The sequence below is a fragment of the Myotis daubentonii genome, chromosome 4 (assembly GCF_963259705.1).
Source record: "Myotis daubentonii chromosome 4, mMyoDau2.1, whole genome shotgun sequence".
Lineage (NCBI taxonomy): Eukaryota > Metazoa > Chordata > Mammalia > Chiroptera > Vespertilionidae > Myotis > Myotis daubentonii.
The window spans coordinates 29945193-29960014 of record NC_081843.1 but is presented as its reverse complement, the minus strand read 5'-3'; the positions used below and the strand labels follow the sequence as shown (position 1 = coordinate 29960014).

At 46.3% G+C, this 14822-nt stretch overlaps 1 protein-coding gene across 9 annotated transcripts in view; it reads left to right on the top strand.

Annotated features, from left to right (window-relative positions):
- Window positions 1-14822, top strand: part of AUTS2 (activator of transcription and developmental regulator AUTS2) — a 1126706-nt gene that overhangs the window by 1101998 nt on the left and 9886 nt on the right. For 3 of the 9 annotated variants that reach the window (XM_059693397.1, XM_059693396.1, XM_059693399.1), the window contains exons 10-15: window positions 1060-1104; window positions 3898-3993; window positions 6754-6825; window positions 7998-8027; window positions 9563-9634; window positions 12977-13118. In XM_059693397.1, the coding sequence (XP_059549380.1) occupies window positions 1060-1104; window positions 3898-3993; window positions 6754-6825; window positions 7998-8027; window positions 9563-9634; window positions 12977-13118 (457 nt within the window). The remainder of the gene's footprint in view (window positions 1-1059; window positions 1105-3897; window positions 3994-6753; window positions 6826-7997; window positions 8028-9562; window positions 9635-12976; window positions 13119-14822) is intronic. The other 6 variants (XM_059693402.1, XM_059693401.1, XM_059693400.1 and 3 more) reach the window with 5 other exon arrangements.

The window sequence follows — 14822 nt, the reverse complement described above, 5'->3', positions numbered from 1 at the left end:
AACCACTGAGCCACATCGGCCAGGCTCAGTTCCATGATATTAAGAGGCATTCCCTTCACCAAATTTTGTTGCCTCTCTTCCTGTGCTCTCCCCCATTTTTTTTTCAACTTATTTTTTTTTAAATATGTATTTTAAAGTTTATTTTATAAATTTTATTTAGAAGATTAGAGATGAGGTCTTGGGACCAAATCCTGTATCTTTTTCTTTTTTCTGGAGGAGCTAGACTTTTCAACAGTTATATCTTCAAGGGCTTGTTAGGCTGGGAAAGCGTTTATGCCGCCTGAGTGAGGTGTTTCATGAATACATTAAATCGGAAAGAGGGGAGTTACAGCACCCAGGCGACGGCATTATTTAGAGCAGTGGTTCTCAACCTTCTGGCCCTTTAAATACAGTTTCTCATGTTGTGACCCCCAACCATAAAATTATTTTCATTGCTACTTCATAACTGTAATGTTGCTACTGTTATGAATCATCATGTAAATATCTGATATGCAGGATGGTCTTAGGCGACCGCTGTGAAAGGGTCGTTCGACCGCCAAAGGGGTCGCAACCCACAGGTTGAGAACCGCTGATTTAGAGGAAACAAGGGCACACTCTTTTCTGCTCACGAGAAAGCTTGTACGGCCTAGCCCAAAGTGCTCTGTGTTGGGCGTAATACATTTCAGAAGACAGCCGAATGGACAATTCTTCTGCCAAAGTGAAGGCGAAAATGGAGGAATTCTCTGGATAAATAGGTCAAATGCTGCCTTCTCTCCGATTTGCCTGAGTAACTGCCTCTTTCTCCAGGTTAGATGCTTGGTCTGGGCCAGTCTCAGTACTGAGTAGAAGAGACAATAGTGCGGCCAGGACCTAACTGCACTGTGTGGGTTTTCTCTTGGTTTTTCCACTTTTGTTGGTTTCTTGTCAGAGTGACGCAGGAGCTCGTATGGCTTCATGTACAGTGAGGCTGTGGGGTCTGGCAGCCTAATGACCGGAGCTTGCGGAGGGCTACCTCCCCGAAGCAGTGAACAGAAATGTAGATTCTCTAAGTAACTAGCTTTTGCTTTGATCCCTTTACAGTTTGACAAATACCCTACAAAAGTTGACCCATTCTACCGGCACAGTGTGAGTCTCATCACCATGCTATGCGTTCACTGTAACTGCTTTTCCATTTTCTGTGCTCTCGCCTCAGACCAATGAATGACTAGCAGCTTTCCTTACTCATCTTCGCAAGAATTCCCATTGCTCCTCGTCACTTTTGGATGCTTGCTTTTGTGACGTTTGCTTTTGGGTAAAGATGCAGTATCATCTTTGGAATCAAAAGATCATAAGTAAACGTAAGACTTGGCAGCCAACTTGGACTTCCCTGGAAGTGAGGCATCGGTCCCGCAGAGCGGGGCTGTCTGCGGTTGACTCGTACTTTCAGGGTTTCAGTCATCAGTTGAAATGTCACCGTCCACAGAGTTCCTGGAATTCGACCTGAGTTATTCCCTCCAAATAGAAAGTCCTCTTATCTTTTTGACTCGGGGCTCTTCAACAGGCAGGTGTTTCGACTACAGCAGAGCACCTGCTGCTCTTGTCCTCCGCTTGTTTACGACTGAAAACAAAGATATTTAAATGAAAGGCCTTCAAAATGAAATGGATGATAGTTTTCTCTTTAAGCTCATTCTTCTTTATTAGAAAGAATACTTGTTTCACACAATTTTGAGAGTCTGGTCCCGACTTTACATCGGTACCAGCTTCTGTCTTATGTTCAGTTACTTACAAGGCAAGGCCTTCTGTTTATACAAAGACCTCGAACATCTTACCATGATATTTTGATTGTGGAGTGAATACTGCATCATTTTTACCTGAAATTGTGCAAGTTTCTTTTCTCAGTGGCTTATTTGTATTTTTCAAATGAAACCAGGAGGAAGGAAGATTAATAATTGCTAGTAGCCATGTTGATTCTCCATCCTCAACTGTTGTTGCTTTGATTTTTAAATAGTGTTATCATTTGAACAGCAGTGCAACTTAATAGGTCAGCCAAGGCTGTGGATTCATTCATGCTTAAAACCAGATAATTATGCACTGTGTTAGTCCTGGGTGTATCTGAGAAGTCAAGACTAGAAAATACTGTAAAACAAGGAAGAACCAGTCTTAAGACATTCAGAAATAACATGAGGAAGACCTCTTGAGAAAGGGATGAAGAAAGCATGTTTGAGCTCCTGGGACCCCATCGTAACCATTATCAGATCTCTGCCCTTTGTATCTTGCTGATTTGAATTAAGGCCCAGCTATAACAAAAATCATCTTAGAGAAAGTTTAGAGCATCAACAGGTGGCTTGCCTTTCTGGATGCATACTCCTCAGAGAGTTCTAGATTGGAGATGGAGCGTGAGCCTGGGGACCTGGATTTTTGGAAGGTTTACATTTTATTGCTTACATACTTAAGATTTTTAGTCAAGGGGGGATAGGTAGCTATATTCTAAAAGCGTTAGTAATGGAATCAGGCGAAAGGAAAATGGTGAGAACAGCAGTTTTTTATTGACAACATTAAAGTAAAAACACCCACCTGGAGGCAGAGTAAAGAAAGTTGGGTGTGTTTTAGTGTGGCGTGTATTTAATTACTCTGCTTCATGCAGCGTACTGTGGGAGTTATTTCATGTTACTGGTTATCGCGGGTAATATGTGAAATGCTTAGTCTCCCCTGCTTTGGGGATTCGGACGTTATACGGGGAATTAAGATGCAATGCACTCAAGTATCTAAAACACAATTTTAGACTTAAAAGTAGTTTTAAATGAGGGCACTTGGCTTGCAATCACTGTTTAAGTGTATTTTAGTTCAATATCAATTAGTCTGGAAAACTTTGCTGCATCATTGAAGGGAGAAAATGAAATACAGAATGAGAACGTGCCCTGAAAACAGGATTCTAAAATGTGGATTTCAGGCGTTACCTAGAAATAGCTAACATAAGTGCATCATTAGGAAAGCTTGAATTATTACTGTTTATACACACACACACACACACACACAAAACCATATAGGTGGGATGTTACTTAAATATCTGTATGGTGATTGGATCAAAGTAGGAACCAGAGCAATAGAATCTCAAGAGTTTTTAGAGGAAAAGACGCGTTTGCATTGTCCTCACTATTGCCGTATATCTCTTTCCTCCCCTGTGCTGTCCATAAACTGTTAATTCAAGGAAATTTATATGCTTAATTCAGAATCATTCTTCTCCCTTCACTGACTGGGAGCCTCCAGGAGCTTGTCCATCTTGAAGAAGAGTGGCATCTCCACTGAAGGTCTATATTGAGTCCTTTTATTTGATCCTCCCACAAATATTTGTCATCATTTCAGATGAGACAATCACATTGTCCTCTGGAGCTGCCACTTCTAGAACAACCTAATGAAGCAAGGATTGTGAATATTTTCTCATTTCCTCAAACTATTAAAAATCTAAAAGAACTAATTGAGTTTTAATGGTATAAAATCCTGGAACTCATAAAGACTTGCTTCTTTTTCTTCATTCTTTTTTTCCCCCCTTCTTCTCTTTCTCTTTTTCTAATTAACTTGTAATTTTCTGGGCATCTTATTTGGCTCAGCACCCCCTCCTGTTTTTTTATATGCATTAAAACCTCCAACCGTTTAGGACTTGTATCGATTTAACAATTAATAATTAGAAAAGCTCCCTTTCTAATGATGTCCTCATTTGGGACATCATTTGTTGACTGATTGATTCTGAACTACTTTTAAGTTTTTGAGTTAAGCATTCGTGGCACATCTGTGTGATCATTTCATCGTGGCTTCTTGACTAATAGCATCAAACTGAGATTGCTTGGCTTGCTAATGTTGCTGTCTTTCTGTGGGAAGGGACTTGGAGTGCATCATTCGCCTCCTGCTAACAGCTTTTCCCCTCTCCGTCTTTGGCCACAGCTCTTCCATTCCTACCCTCCTGCGGTGTCGGGCATCCCCCCTATGATTCCACCCACTGGCCCTTTTGGTTCACTACAAGGAGCATTTCAGCCGAAGGTAAGCACCTTTCAGTGGAAACGCACATGCATGCTTGCAAGTGGAGCCGCAGGCCAAGCACGCGGTGGGTTCTACGATCTCTCACCTGTAACTTTTCTGGGATTAGAGGGGGGAATCTTTTTTTCTAGTCCATGTAGTTTTAAACTTCGGCCAAATTTAATTTTCAATTTGTACTACCCGTGTAATCTCAGTTGAGCTAGGATTTCCCGTGCTCTTTAAAAATATCAGAATATATGTATATTTTCCTACCAAAATTGTGGACATAGCCTCTGGTCAGAATTCTATCAAATGTCAGAAGTATGTGCACGAAGTCATCCTTGGGGTATATTTTATTAGCAAAGATGCAAAGCTGAGCCTTTATTGATTTTAACAAAAGAGAAGGAAAAGGTTCTAAACTAAAATTACATATTTTTAACTATGGGTTTTTATTCTCCCTCGTTTTCCCTCGGCCCCATCGGTCTGCAGATAGAAGAGCAGCACCACCTTTCCTGTGCTCTTCCCCCTCCGCCCCAGTCCTCCCGCCCTCCCCTGCACCGGACACTTGCCAAAGCCAAGGATCCGTCACCACTGACATCCTAATGTGAAATTAACCTTCCACCCTTTGCGGTGACCACACTCTTTCCCACCTCATCAGGGATATGCTGGTGCCACAGTTACCTCTGAGGGTTAAGACTGAGGAGTAATTCCCAGAAATTCGACCCTTTTGTGACTTTAAATCTGCTACAGCCCCTACTTCACTTTCATACCAAAAACCCCACAATGTACTTCTCACGCGAGGAGCCCTTCTCAGATTTTAAAGTAGGAAATTTGGTGGTGTGTGACTGTGGTTTTCTTGTTATTTTCCATCTCATTTCTTAGACAAAACCCCTATTTTGGGCCAGTGTCTCCCAGGATCAGCACATATTACATTTCCAAAAGCATGTTGCCTTAATACTAGAAATAGGAAGAGAAATTAAAAAGCGTTAGGGTGGGATGGCTACAGCTTAGAAACCACAGTTACCTGCACAGGGTTACAGATTATAAGCCGGGTTATATGTACACAAGGCGTTTGCGGCGGCCGTGTTAAACACCTCCTATCTTGGGATAAAATGATGGTGATTTTTAAACTCCTTCCCCCATCTGCTCATTACTACTCCCCCGGACCCTGGTCCGTCCCCTCTAGGTTTCCACAAATCTCTCGCACATCCCCAAACAGACTGGTAGGTCATTTAATAAATTAGACTATTTCCCTCACTCACAATTATCCAATCACACAGAAAACTACATCTGGGCAAGAAAGTGTCTCTCCTGGTGTTGAAATAGGCCTTTCCAGGCCATCTTACTGATTGAATATGTAGATTGCAGTTCATTAGTGAGTTCTTCATATGTATGCAAATCAGGCTGTTAACAACTCCAGCTTAATTGTTGGTTGTACAGCAGCTGATTGCTTTTCTTTCTTTCTTTTTTTCTCTTCTTTTTGTAGGCAAGCTTTGTGCCTAAACATGAGCTCTCTCCCCCCAACCCCACCCCCCAAAGGATTCTTAGAGGTTGTGATTTCTTGAATACCTGGTGAAAATTATTCTGAAACCTTTACCCACTAGGACAGTGATGGTGAACCTATGACACGCGTGTCAGAGGTGACACGTGAACTCATTTTTTTGCTTGATTTTTCTTTGTTAAATGGCATTTAAATATATAAAATATCAAAAATATAAGTCTTTGTTTTACTATGGTTGCAAATATCAAAAAATTTCTATATGTGACACGGCACCAGAGTTAAGTTAGGGTTTTTCAAAATGCTGACATGCCGAGCTCAAAAGGTTCGCCATCACTGCACTAGGAAGTAGTGGCTGCTTGTGCCAAAAGTAAGCTTTTTGTTGCTATTGTTAATTCAAAGGACGAAAGCCTACAGATAGGGTTAGTGTTATTAACGAGACCTAAGAAGGGTGTGGGGAATAGGAAAGATGAAGCAGAATTACTTTAGAAATCACTGAATGTAAATCTGTGTGGTCCCTAAATTAGGTTCTCCTGTCCCATTTCCACCACAGCTAATGAGTAATTACGGAGCATAATTCCTCGTTATTGTCTGCCAGTTAAAATTTAGAGCGTTAGCTTAATGTCTGAAACACTTCCAGGTATTCTGATGAGAAGCACCTGATAGAGCAAATGATGATGATGCTCACCTACGCAGTCCTTGGAATGTCTGCCTGGTGACAGCGGTGACGGGGCTGCAAGTGGCCGGGCTCGGGGCAGCGCTGCCGTGTCTTGATCGTCTTTTTGGGCCTTTTGCTCTTCATTGCAGCAAACTGTGCCTCTGGCTTCAGATGCCATTGCTGGAGAGAGAGGCAGTCTCTGCCCAGGGTGCCTGGAGAACAGAGGGTGCGAGTCCTGATGGGAGCACGTGTGATCACTGAGGAAAAGGAAACTGTTAACTCATGTGTTCCAGAATGAAGCAAAACGGGGGGCTGGGTGGAAAGGGAAGGTGAAGGGATTAAGAAGTACAAATTGGCAGTTCCAGAACAGTCTCGGGGCTGTGAAGTGCAGCTTAGGGAATGTAGTCAGTCACAGTGTAATGACCATGTATGGCGCCAGGTGGGTACTGGGAATGTCGGGGGAAACACTCTGTGAAGTGTAGGATTGTCTAGCCACCGTGCATGCACCTGAAACTATAGGACACAGCACTGAACATAAACAACGGCGTTCGACTTCTGTAATTTTGAGTGAAAGAATTTCACGATACACGTTATATGCTCCCTCAGTTGTGGTCTGATTAATTTGTAGACATCCAACCCGATCGATGTTGCTGCTCGACCTGGTACAGTCCCGCACACTCTACTTCAAAAGGACCCGAGGGTACGTACAAAGTCGGGCTTGATCCCAGGTAACAGAGTGGGAAGGGGGTTGTTGTGTGCGTGGGACAGCCAGCCCAGTGCTCGCTCCTTCTAGCTCATCCCAGTGGGCTGCTCTTTGAGCTGTTCCTTCTAGTTTGTGGAAGAAAATGCCAGTTACTCTTAGAAAATAATGTCTCTTCTGCTCATCTGTGGCCACCGGCCAGGGTGCGCCGACTTGGGGCCAGAGGAATGGCTTACGGTCTGAGGTCAGGGATTCTGCACTTGAGTTTGTGTCGGTAGCATTCAGCTCATCTTCTCCGTCTGGATCTCCTTACATTTCTCTTACACAAAAGAAATAATTGTACAATATTTTGAAGAGAGAAGCACTGAGCATTTTTTTTCCTGGGGTCAGGAAGTTCTGGCTCTCCACTAACATAAAATATCCATTATGCTGTGGTTGTGTTACTTATTCACAGTGTCTGCCTCTGTGTACTCTCAAAAAAGAATTTAAAGTTATATATAACCGTGTTCATTGATTGTTGTTTACACTCATCTTTGTTAGTCCATGTGCAAAATGACGACCTTTTACAATATTGTCTTTTTCCCTGGGTAAGGGCAGTCAGAAATTGGTGACCAGAGTTAGGTAGAAGTTTAAAATGACTCAACTATGTAAGTATGTTTATGATGTTTAGTGAACTTCTTTACAATGTCTAACACCTCTTAGTACTGTGCAGCCATCGAATTAAGGGCGTTGGTTGAGATAGCCTAGTTCTGCTCCGTGTCTGGAAGGACGCGCTCCCCAGACACCCACTCCCATCCAGCCGTGCGCGGCCACGGTCTGATGACCCTTCTCCCTCGGACCTAGGCCCCATGGTTTGAAGGGGCTGCATGAGGTAGTGAAACTCCTCAGATGTGTAATGTGAGCAAATTCTGTTGCTCGAGGGCAGACCGCTCTTGATTGAACTTGTTCAGGGGGCTTGTCAGTGAAGCCACCAGGGCTTGTGACGTGGGGGAGGGGACAGTTGGCACTCTTGATGGTGTGAAAATGGGTTAATTATCCTCCAAAAGGGCTTCATTTAAAAGTAAAATTCTAACATTTTAATTTCCCCTCCTAATGAAGCACTACAAATTTGTTAATTAGAGCAATTGTTTGAGTGACAGGCATGTAACCAAGTTGTCATTTTCTCTTCACAGTTGACAGATCCTTTCAGACCTATGTTAAGGGTAAGGAGCTTCTTCTGGAACTGTTTTCGCAGCCTCTGTGTGACTCCCCGTGGGTTAGAAACACAAATCCACTTTGAGGAAACAAGACCCAGGAGCTTGGGAATGAAACGCTGCAGTGGCCTTTCTGTTGGTTGGGTTGGGCTGTGGGTTGGTTGGGTGGGATTTCTCAGGTGGTATGATTGCAAATGGCCCGAACAGTTTTGCTTTAGTGTTGGAGGAAGCCAGGCTGTGGAGGTAAAGCTAACAGGTAAAATCCACCAGAGCCTGATGCTCTTGTTAGCAGTTCTGGTGAAAGGTTAGGCTAGTGGGAACTTACCGGGGAAGAATTGAGCTACAGGCTGAAAGTAGGGTTTCCCTGAGTCCTGCCGGCTGCAGTAAGTGGTGTCGACCTGTCATAGCCATTCAGCCTACTTCTCTGGTGCAGAGAAGGGATACTGTGACCGGTGGCGCGCTAATGTCCAGAGGTCTGGAGCGTGGCCAGCAGATGACCCCTGGGTGACTGCTGACGGCTTGGTTGGTTGGGGCGGGGGGGAAGATGGCTGGTTGGCTGGAAGATGGGTAGCTAGAAGATGCCCTGCCATACTTCATCCGCTCCCGGTGTGTAAAGTCAGATGATTCAATTCCTCAAAAAGGGGAGAAAAGGATTGTGCCATCACTTAGGTGATGACCCATAATTTCATTATAAAAGAAGAACACTGACCCAGACTTGGATCTAAGTATATGTTTTAGAACCCGCTCCTTCTTGTCGACACTGGAAGTGGCTGTCCTTTGCCAGCGTGGGGGTGGGCGTTGTTGATCCTCGCCCATCCCGTAGTTAGTGAGCGCACATTTGGAGCTCCCGGGTAGATTATGTAGCAAGAATACAAACGGTGGGAAGAGATGTTCGCTGCCTCCAGGTGGGAAGACAGCACACCACCGCCGCTCCCCCGCTTACAGAGCAGGACGGGAAGTTACCGACCCGTGAAGAGGCCTAGAGGGTAGGAAGCACTGAGTGCTCGTCTTTCTCTCCGTGTTTGACTTAGAAGGGCAGTGCCCGCAGCACGAATGGCCAGTGACTCGCAGGGAAGCACCCGTAAGAACTGGGCTTCAGGAAACTGTGGACCTCCTTTGTCTTGCTTGGGGGGTTAGGGAGAGCTGGGGCTGGCAGGGTTACCGGGGTCTGGACCCTCCCTTGTTTTGAATGATTCCCAGGCACTAATGAGCTCTTGGAACGGCCGGTTTGCATTAGTACGGCCACGTTTGTTAAGCAGGGCTCCCCCGCTCCAGGTCTGCCAGCTGGCACCGGACAGAAAGGGAGCAGAGACACAGAGTGGGCCTCAGGCATTTGCCATCTTGGCCTGGGTGACAGGAGGTCCTCACCAAGTGCGGTGTTCTGAGGAGCCCGCCGACGGGGGCCCTCGCCCTGGGCACTAGGGTAGAAAGCACTGTTGTCTCGTGAAAAAGCCTCCGTAGCCCAAATCTGCTGAGAGCTTTGGGGAAATGAAGGCGGTTTTCTCTGAAAGGTCTCCTGACCATGTCGCTGTTTCTCTTTGCAGAAACCAGGGAAGTGGTGTGCGATGCACGTGCACATCGCCTGGCAGATCTACCACCACCAACAGAAAGTCAAGGTCAGTCTGCCTCCCCAGCCCGGGTGGGGCTCCGGGCTCGCGTGTGATCCCCCCACATGGGAGCATGTGAACAGATTCTGAGACCCCTGGCAGGCAGGATCCAGTCTCTGTTAAAACGCGGCTTGGAATCTTATAGGGAAACCACCAGTAAAAGGACAAACAGTGGCGAACTGACAACTCCCTGATGATTTTTTCCTTAAAAAAAATAAATAAGATTGTTGTCATCTTATTGATCTAAAGAGTTTAAATATAGATGAGATCCCACAATAATTAATCATTTTAGGGAAAATCCATAGACCAGATGCCTCCAATGGGACAGGTTTATTATCGCAGACCCTGATGGAGTCCCAGGGGGAGTGGAGCCAGCAGGAAGACCTGTACAAAAGTTTTCTTTCCTGTAAGAATGGGTGTGTCCTTTTCATTTTAGAGCTTTGGGAAAATGATCGAGTAATTTAAGCCCTACATGATTCTTCGGCACAGGTTAAAAAATGACTCCTGTAGAGGTAGTATTTGGTCTGCCCTGGTCCTCCTGATGACCAGTGCCAGAGGTTAGAACCCAATCAGTACTTGTCAGAACCACCATCTGGCTGGTCTTCCCCTGTCCACGGATGACTTTTCTTCTTCTTCTGTTTCCATCGCACAGGTGAACACATAGCATGCTTTACCAGGCCTTTAGGACAAAGTAGGGAAGCGGTCAGAGGCTTCTGCAGTTGACCAGATATGACGTCACTGGTTGGGGTTGGGAGCAGAGTAACTGACGACTTAGATTTTACATTCTGTGTAACTACTCCTGGAAAAATGGGGGGAAAGAGACCGCCCAGTCACTCCAACAAGCTTCAGGTGACCCAGGTTTTCAGTAATAAGCTTTCAGTCCCAACAGCACTTGGGAGCCTTTATGAGAATAATAAAAGAAGGCAATAACATGGAGCCGAGCAAGTGACCACAGAAATGGTTTTTTTCATGTTTTGTTTAATGGTTAGTTGATTTTTAAAAAACCAACCTGTAAAAATTTGAAAGCCACTCAGATATTTGCTTTGGTGCCAAATACCTGCTCTTTCTCCTAACATCCTATCCGTGAGCTTTGCTCACTTTTACCTCATTGTTGGGCGAGGCTTAATGAGAAGCCTCGTGGTTCGGCTGGGTTTGTCAAGGTGGGCACCTTGACGGGCGAACTAGATGCTGACACTTCGCTCGACTCGCTTTCTGTTCGGGGTGATGTGGTTGGTGGAACGGTAGGTTAAGACCTGTCCTCCTGTAAAAGATGAGGGATGCTGTGTGTGCCCTTTTAGCAACTTCCTTTCCATGAAAGTGTCCCCGGGGACTAAAACCTTCATTATCCCAATTCAATTAGGGAGGCCTCTTCTGCACGGGCTGGCTGTTCATCTTCCCTCTCCAGCAAGCGCTCTGTAATCCCCAAGCGCCATTTTGCTTCATGGACCTGCCTTGTGGTTAATGGAACTGTGCTGTGTACCGTGCAATATTAGCACTAAATAATTTGGCAACCAAATTAAGGGAGCCATTCAAAAGGTTTTTATAGATTTATAGTGAATTAGAAGCTTCGTCTGGGGGTTTGGCTATTACCTTATAGCGGGACTTCCACGACAGTATTCCCTGTAGATTTGAGCAAAAATTACATTGCCCCCCCCACCCTCTTTTCTTTAACGTTCATTTACTCATTCTTTTAGTCACTCACCAAATATTTCTTGAGGGAGCCTGCTGCCTGCAAGCTCCCTACTGTGCCCGGCCCAGGGCACTCTGCTGCCCGGTCTCTGTTGCTTAGAGCTCAGTGGCGAGGATCGGGGCGGGCACAGAAAATGGTGAGCGTGCTCCCTGCTTCCAGGGGGTTGCTCCCAGCTCCCGGTGCTCAGCAGGCTTCATCCTAAACAGGTGTGATGGATGTGTGGGCTGGCAACCTGCAGCAGTGAGGAACAGCGGACGTGTCTCTTGATTCTTTCACGTGTCGGTTTGTACAGCGGGTTTATTTATGGCAGAACATGAGAGAATTGGAGTGGAACCCAGTGGGCTGAGAGGGTCAGATGCGCCTGAGAGATTGGAAGCGTGGCGTCAGAGGCAGCTGCGGGCTGTGAAGGAGCAGGGGACTGGAGAGCAGGGAGGAGGTGACAAGGGCATGGAGGCTCCGGAGCTTCGGACCCCCAGCCCCGGGGTGTAGGAAAGGGATGGGTGCTTGTCCAAGGGGGTGCGAGCCGATTCTGAGAGGGCTATTGAGAGTTGAGAAGGTGGGGCAGCTTTGCAATGATAATGTTTGAGTGCTGCCTGTTAGGAAATACAGTCAATAGTATCTAATCACTATGGATGGTGCCAGGTGGGTCCTGGACATATCAGGGGGGACACCTTGTAAAGTATGTGATTGTCTAACCACCGTGCTGTACACTGAAGCTAATAACAAAATAACACTGAACCTAACCGTAATTGAAAAAAGTAATACTGCTATTTTAAGTAATTTTAAATAATAACTTCAAGTTTCATCTTGAAATATATATTGCTACGGCATAGAAATAAAATTGGTATTTGCCCATTAAAAAAAGATGGCGGGTTAAGGAGTCAGGAAGCAGATTGGGCGCCAATCCCTGCAGCCCTGGGGGAAGGCGAGCTGACAGGTGAGCTTGAGGGCAGATGTGCAAATAAGAGGAAGTAGAGTGATTGCCGTTGATGGCAAGGACTTCACAACGAGAGGTTCCTGGTAGTTTTCTGGTCTGGACTGATCTCAAGTAATTGGGCTTAGTAGGCAAAGAAAAGACCCCTATTAGTTAAATTAATATTCCTCTTTATTTGTGTTTGGGGGGGGGGGGGTTAAGTGTGTAACAATGATCATTTGAAAATTAGCTTGTAGGCATGCAAATATTTCTTCATAACTTTCAGTTCCTAATGTACTGTGATCTATTAGAGTATGGTAAAGAGTCATTAAACAATTAATTTACACAGAAGAATATTCGTGCAGAAATCATAATAAAATGAGCTTTAAAACGCTCATTTGAAAACTTGCTAAAATGGGCCTTTACTTGGAATCATAAGCTACTTCGGATGGGGTGGTGGTTTGAGTAAATAAAGACATGGTTTTATTGCCACTTGACCCTCTGATTTGAGAGGCAGGTGTGGCCCAGTAGCCAGCCCTGCTGCCCTCTCCTGGCTGAGCTGCTATCCTGGCATCGAGGGTTAAACACTGTGCGGGTTGCTGGGTCCTCACAGCATTCTCGAACTCACACCTGATGGGGGCTCGGAGCGGAGTGCACCAGGTCTCTCGGTCTCAGCCACTCATTAATGACCCTCTTCCCTGCCGACCACCTGGGGACGTCATGTTATTTCCCCCCTTTGCTGCTTTAGAAACAGATGCAGTCAGACCCACATAAACTGGACTTCGGACTGAAACCCGAGTTCCTGAGCCGTCCTCCGGGCCCCAGCCTCTTCGGAGCCATCCACCACCCCCACGACCTGGCACGGCCTTCGACCTTGTTCTCTGCCGCAGGTGAGTTCCGAGGGCCCGGGGCACTGAGACAGGTTGTTCTTGGGTGGCTGTGTGTTTGCGCTCTGGGCCACCGCTCAGTCACTCCCTACAAAACCGTTCCCGCCGCCGGGAGGCCTCTCACTGCAGCGAGGGAAATGGGCCTCCGTCATTGATACATCCTTCTCCCTTGAAGGAAACAAGCACCATCTTTCCCTTCAGGGACTCGCGTTGCTTTGGCTCGTTACTTGCTTGTGTATTAAGGCAGTGTAACTCACAGGCACACCAAATGCTGCTGAAGAAAGATCAGAAGTTCGAAAGGGCAAATGGGAAGGAGTCGACCCAGCGCTTTTGTAAGGGTGCGGTTGCCCTCACTTTGGTGCCCACAGAGCTCAGTCGCTTTGCACCACGATGCTCAGTCGGGCTGCCTTTGAGGGTCTGAAGATAAATACAGCTGACCCTTAAACAGCACAGTTTGAACCATGTGGGTTTTTTCACTGAATACACACAGCGCTGCAAATGTATTTCTCTTCCTTATGATTTTCTTAACATTTTCTTTTCTCTAACTTTATTGTAAGAATACAGCATATAATACTTATAGGAAATATGTTAGTCGACTTTTTATGCTATGAGTAAGGCATCTGGTCAATAGTAGGCTATTAGTAGTTAAGTTTCAGGGGAGTCAAAAGTTATATGCGGGTTTTCTGCTGTGCAGGGGGTTGGCGCCCCTGACGCCCACATTGTCCAAGGGTCCCTGTACAGTTACGCTAGTGGCTGGCAGCGGGGCCTGTGACAGGGAGGGTGGATCAGTTGGCTGCTGGTTGGTTGTAATAATGGAGGAAATGTAGGGGACAGGGTATGAAACACCCAGGAGATAGGCTCGTTAACATCTGAGAGTGCGCACAGCCGGGGGCTGGGAGCCACTGAGGGTCACTGCTCAGGTGGCCACCAGCTTGTGCGCCAGGTCCGTGCAAATGAAAGGCAGTGGCTGGTGGGAGGATTGGCTGGATGAGCACAGCCTCGTAGCAAAGGTTCCTTATTCGGTCTTTCCTAAAGCTGTCCCCCGTGCAGGCGCCTGGCCCGCACTTGATAAAACAGTAAGCAACGCCACGAGGCTCCCTGTGGTGACCAGCTCAGTAGTCTAACACCGCCCCACCGCGCTGGGTAGAATGTCTTCTGGGCGTAAGTCTCCGAGGGGCTCCCTGCTTCTCATCCTCAGGGAACAAGTTGCACATCCACCCTGCCTGCCGCCTCCCCGGGCTTTTATCCAGGACTTGCTTTTGGTGGCCCTAAAGCTCTTCATTCAAGATGAGAGAAACACCCACATTGCGAGAAGTCGTTGTTTTAATGGGCTTTGTCGCCAAAGCCAGTGAATCGCCCTGGAGGGTAGATGGAATTTGCGAAGGTCTCAGGTTTTCCTCTGTCAGTTCTGTCTCGGGACGTATTTGAAGGCCTTGTTACCATGGCATCTAGGCTCTGAGACAGGGCCACGTTAAGAGCAATCTGGGGAGAGAAATAGATTTCTCCCTGGCTTCCATCTGGGCCCAGCAGATGAATGGGCTTCTTTTGCTTCAATAACTTGGGGACTGCAAGGCACCCTGGGGCCCGGGCCCGGCAAAGCTCCTGTCTTCCCAGAGGCAGTAATGAGCTTGCACCACACAGTGGTCAGCCAGGTCTTTATCTAGCTGCACCTCTAATAACTAACGAGTGTGCTGGGCTACATCCGCT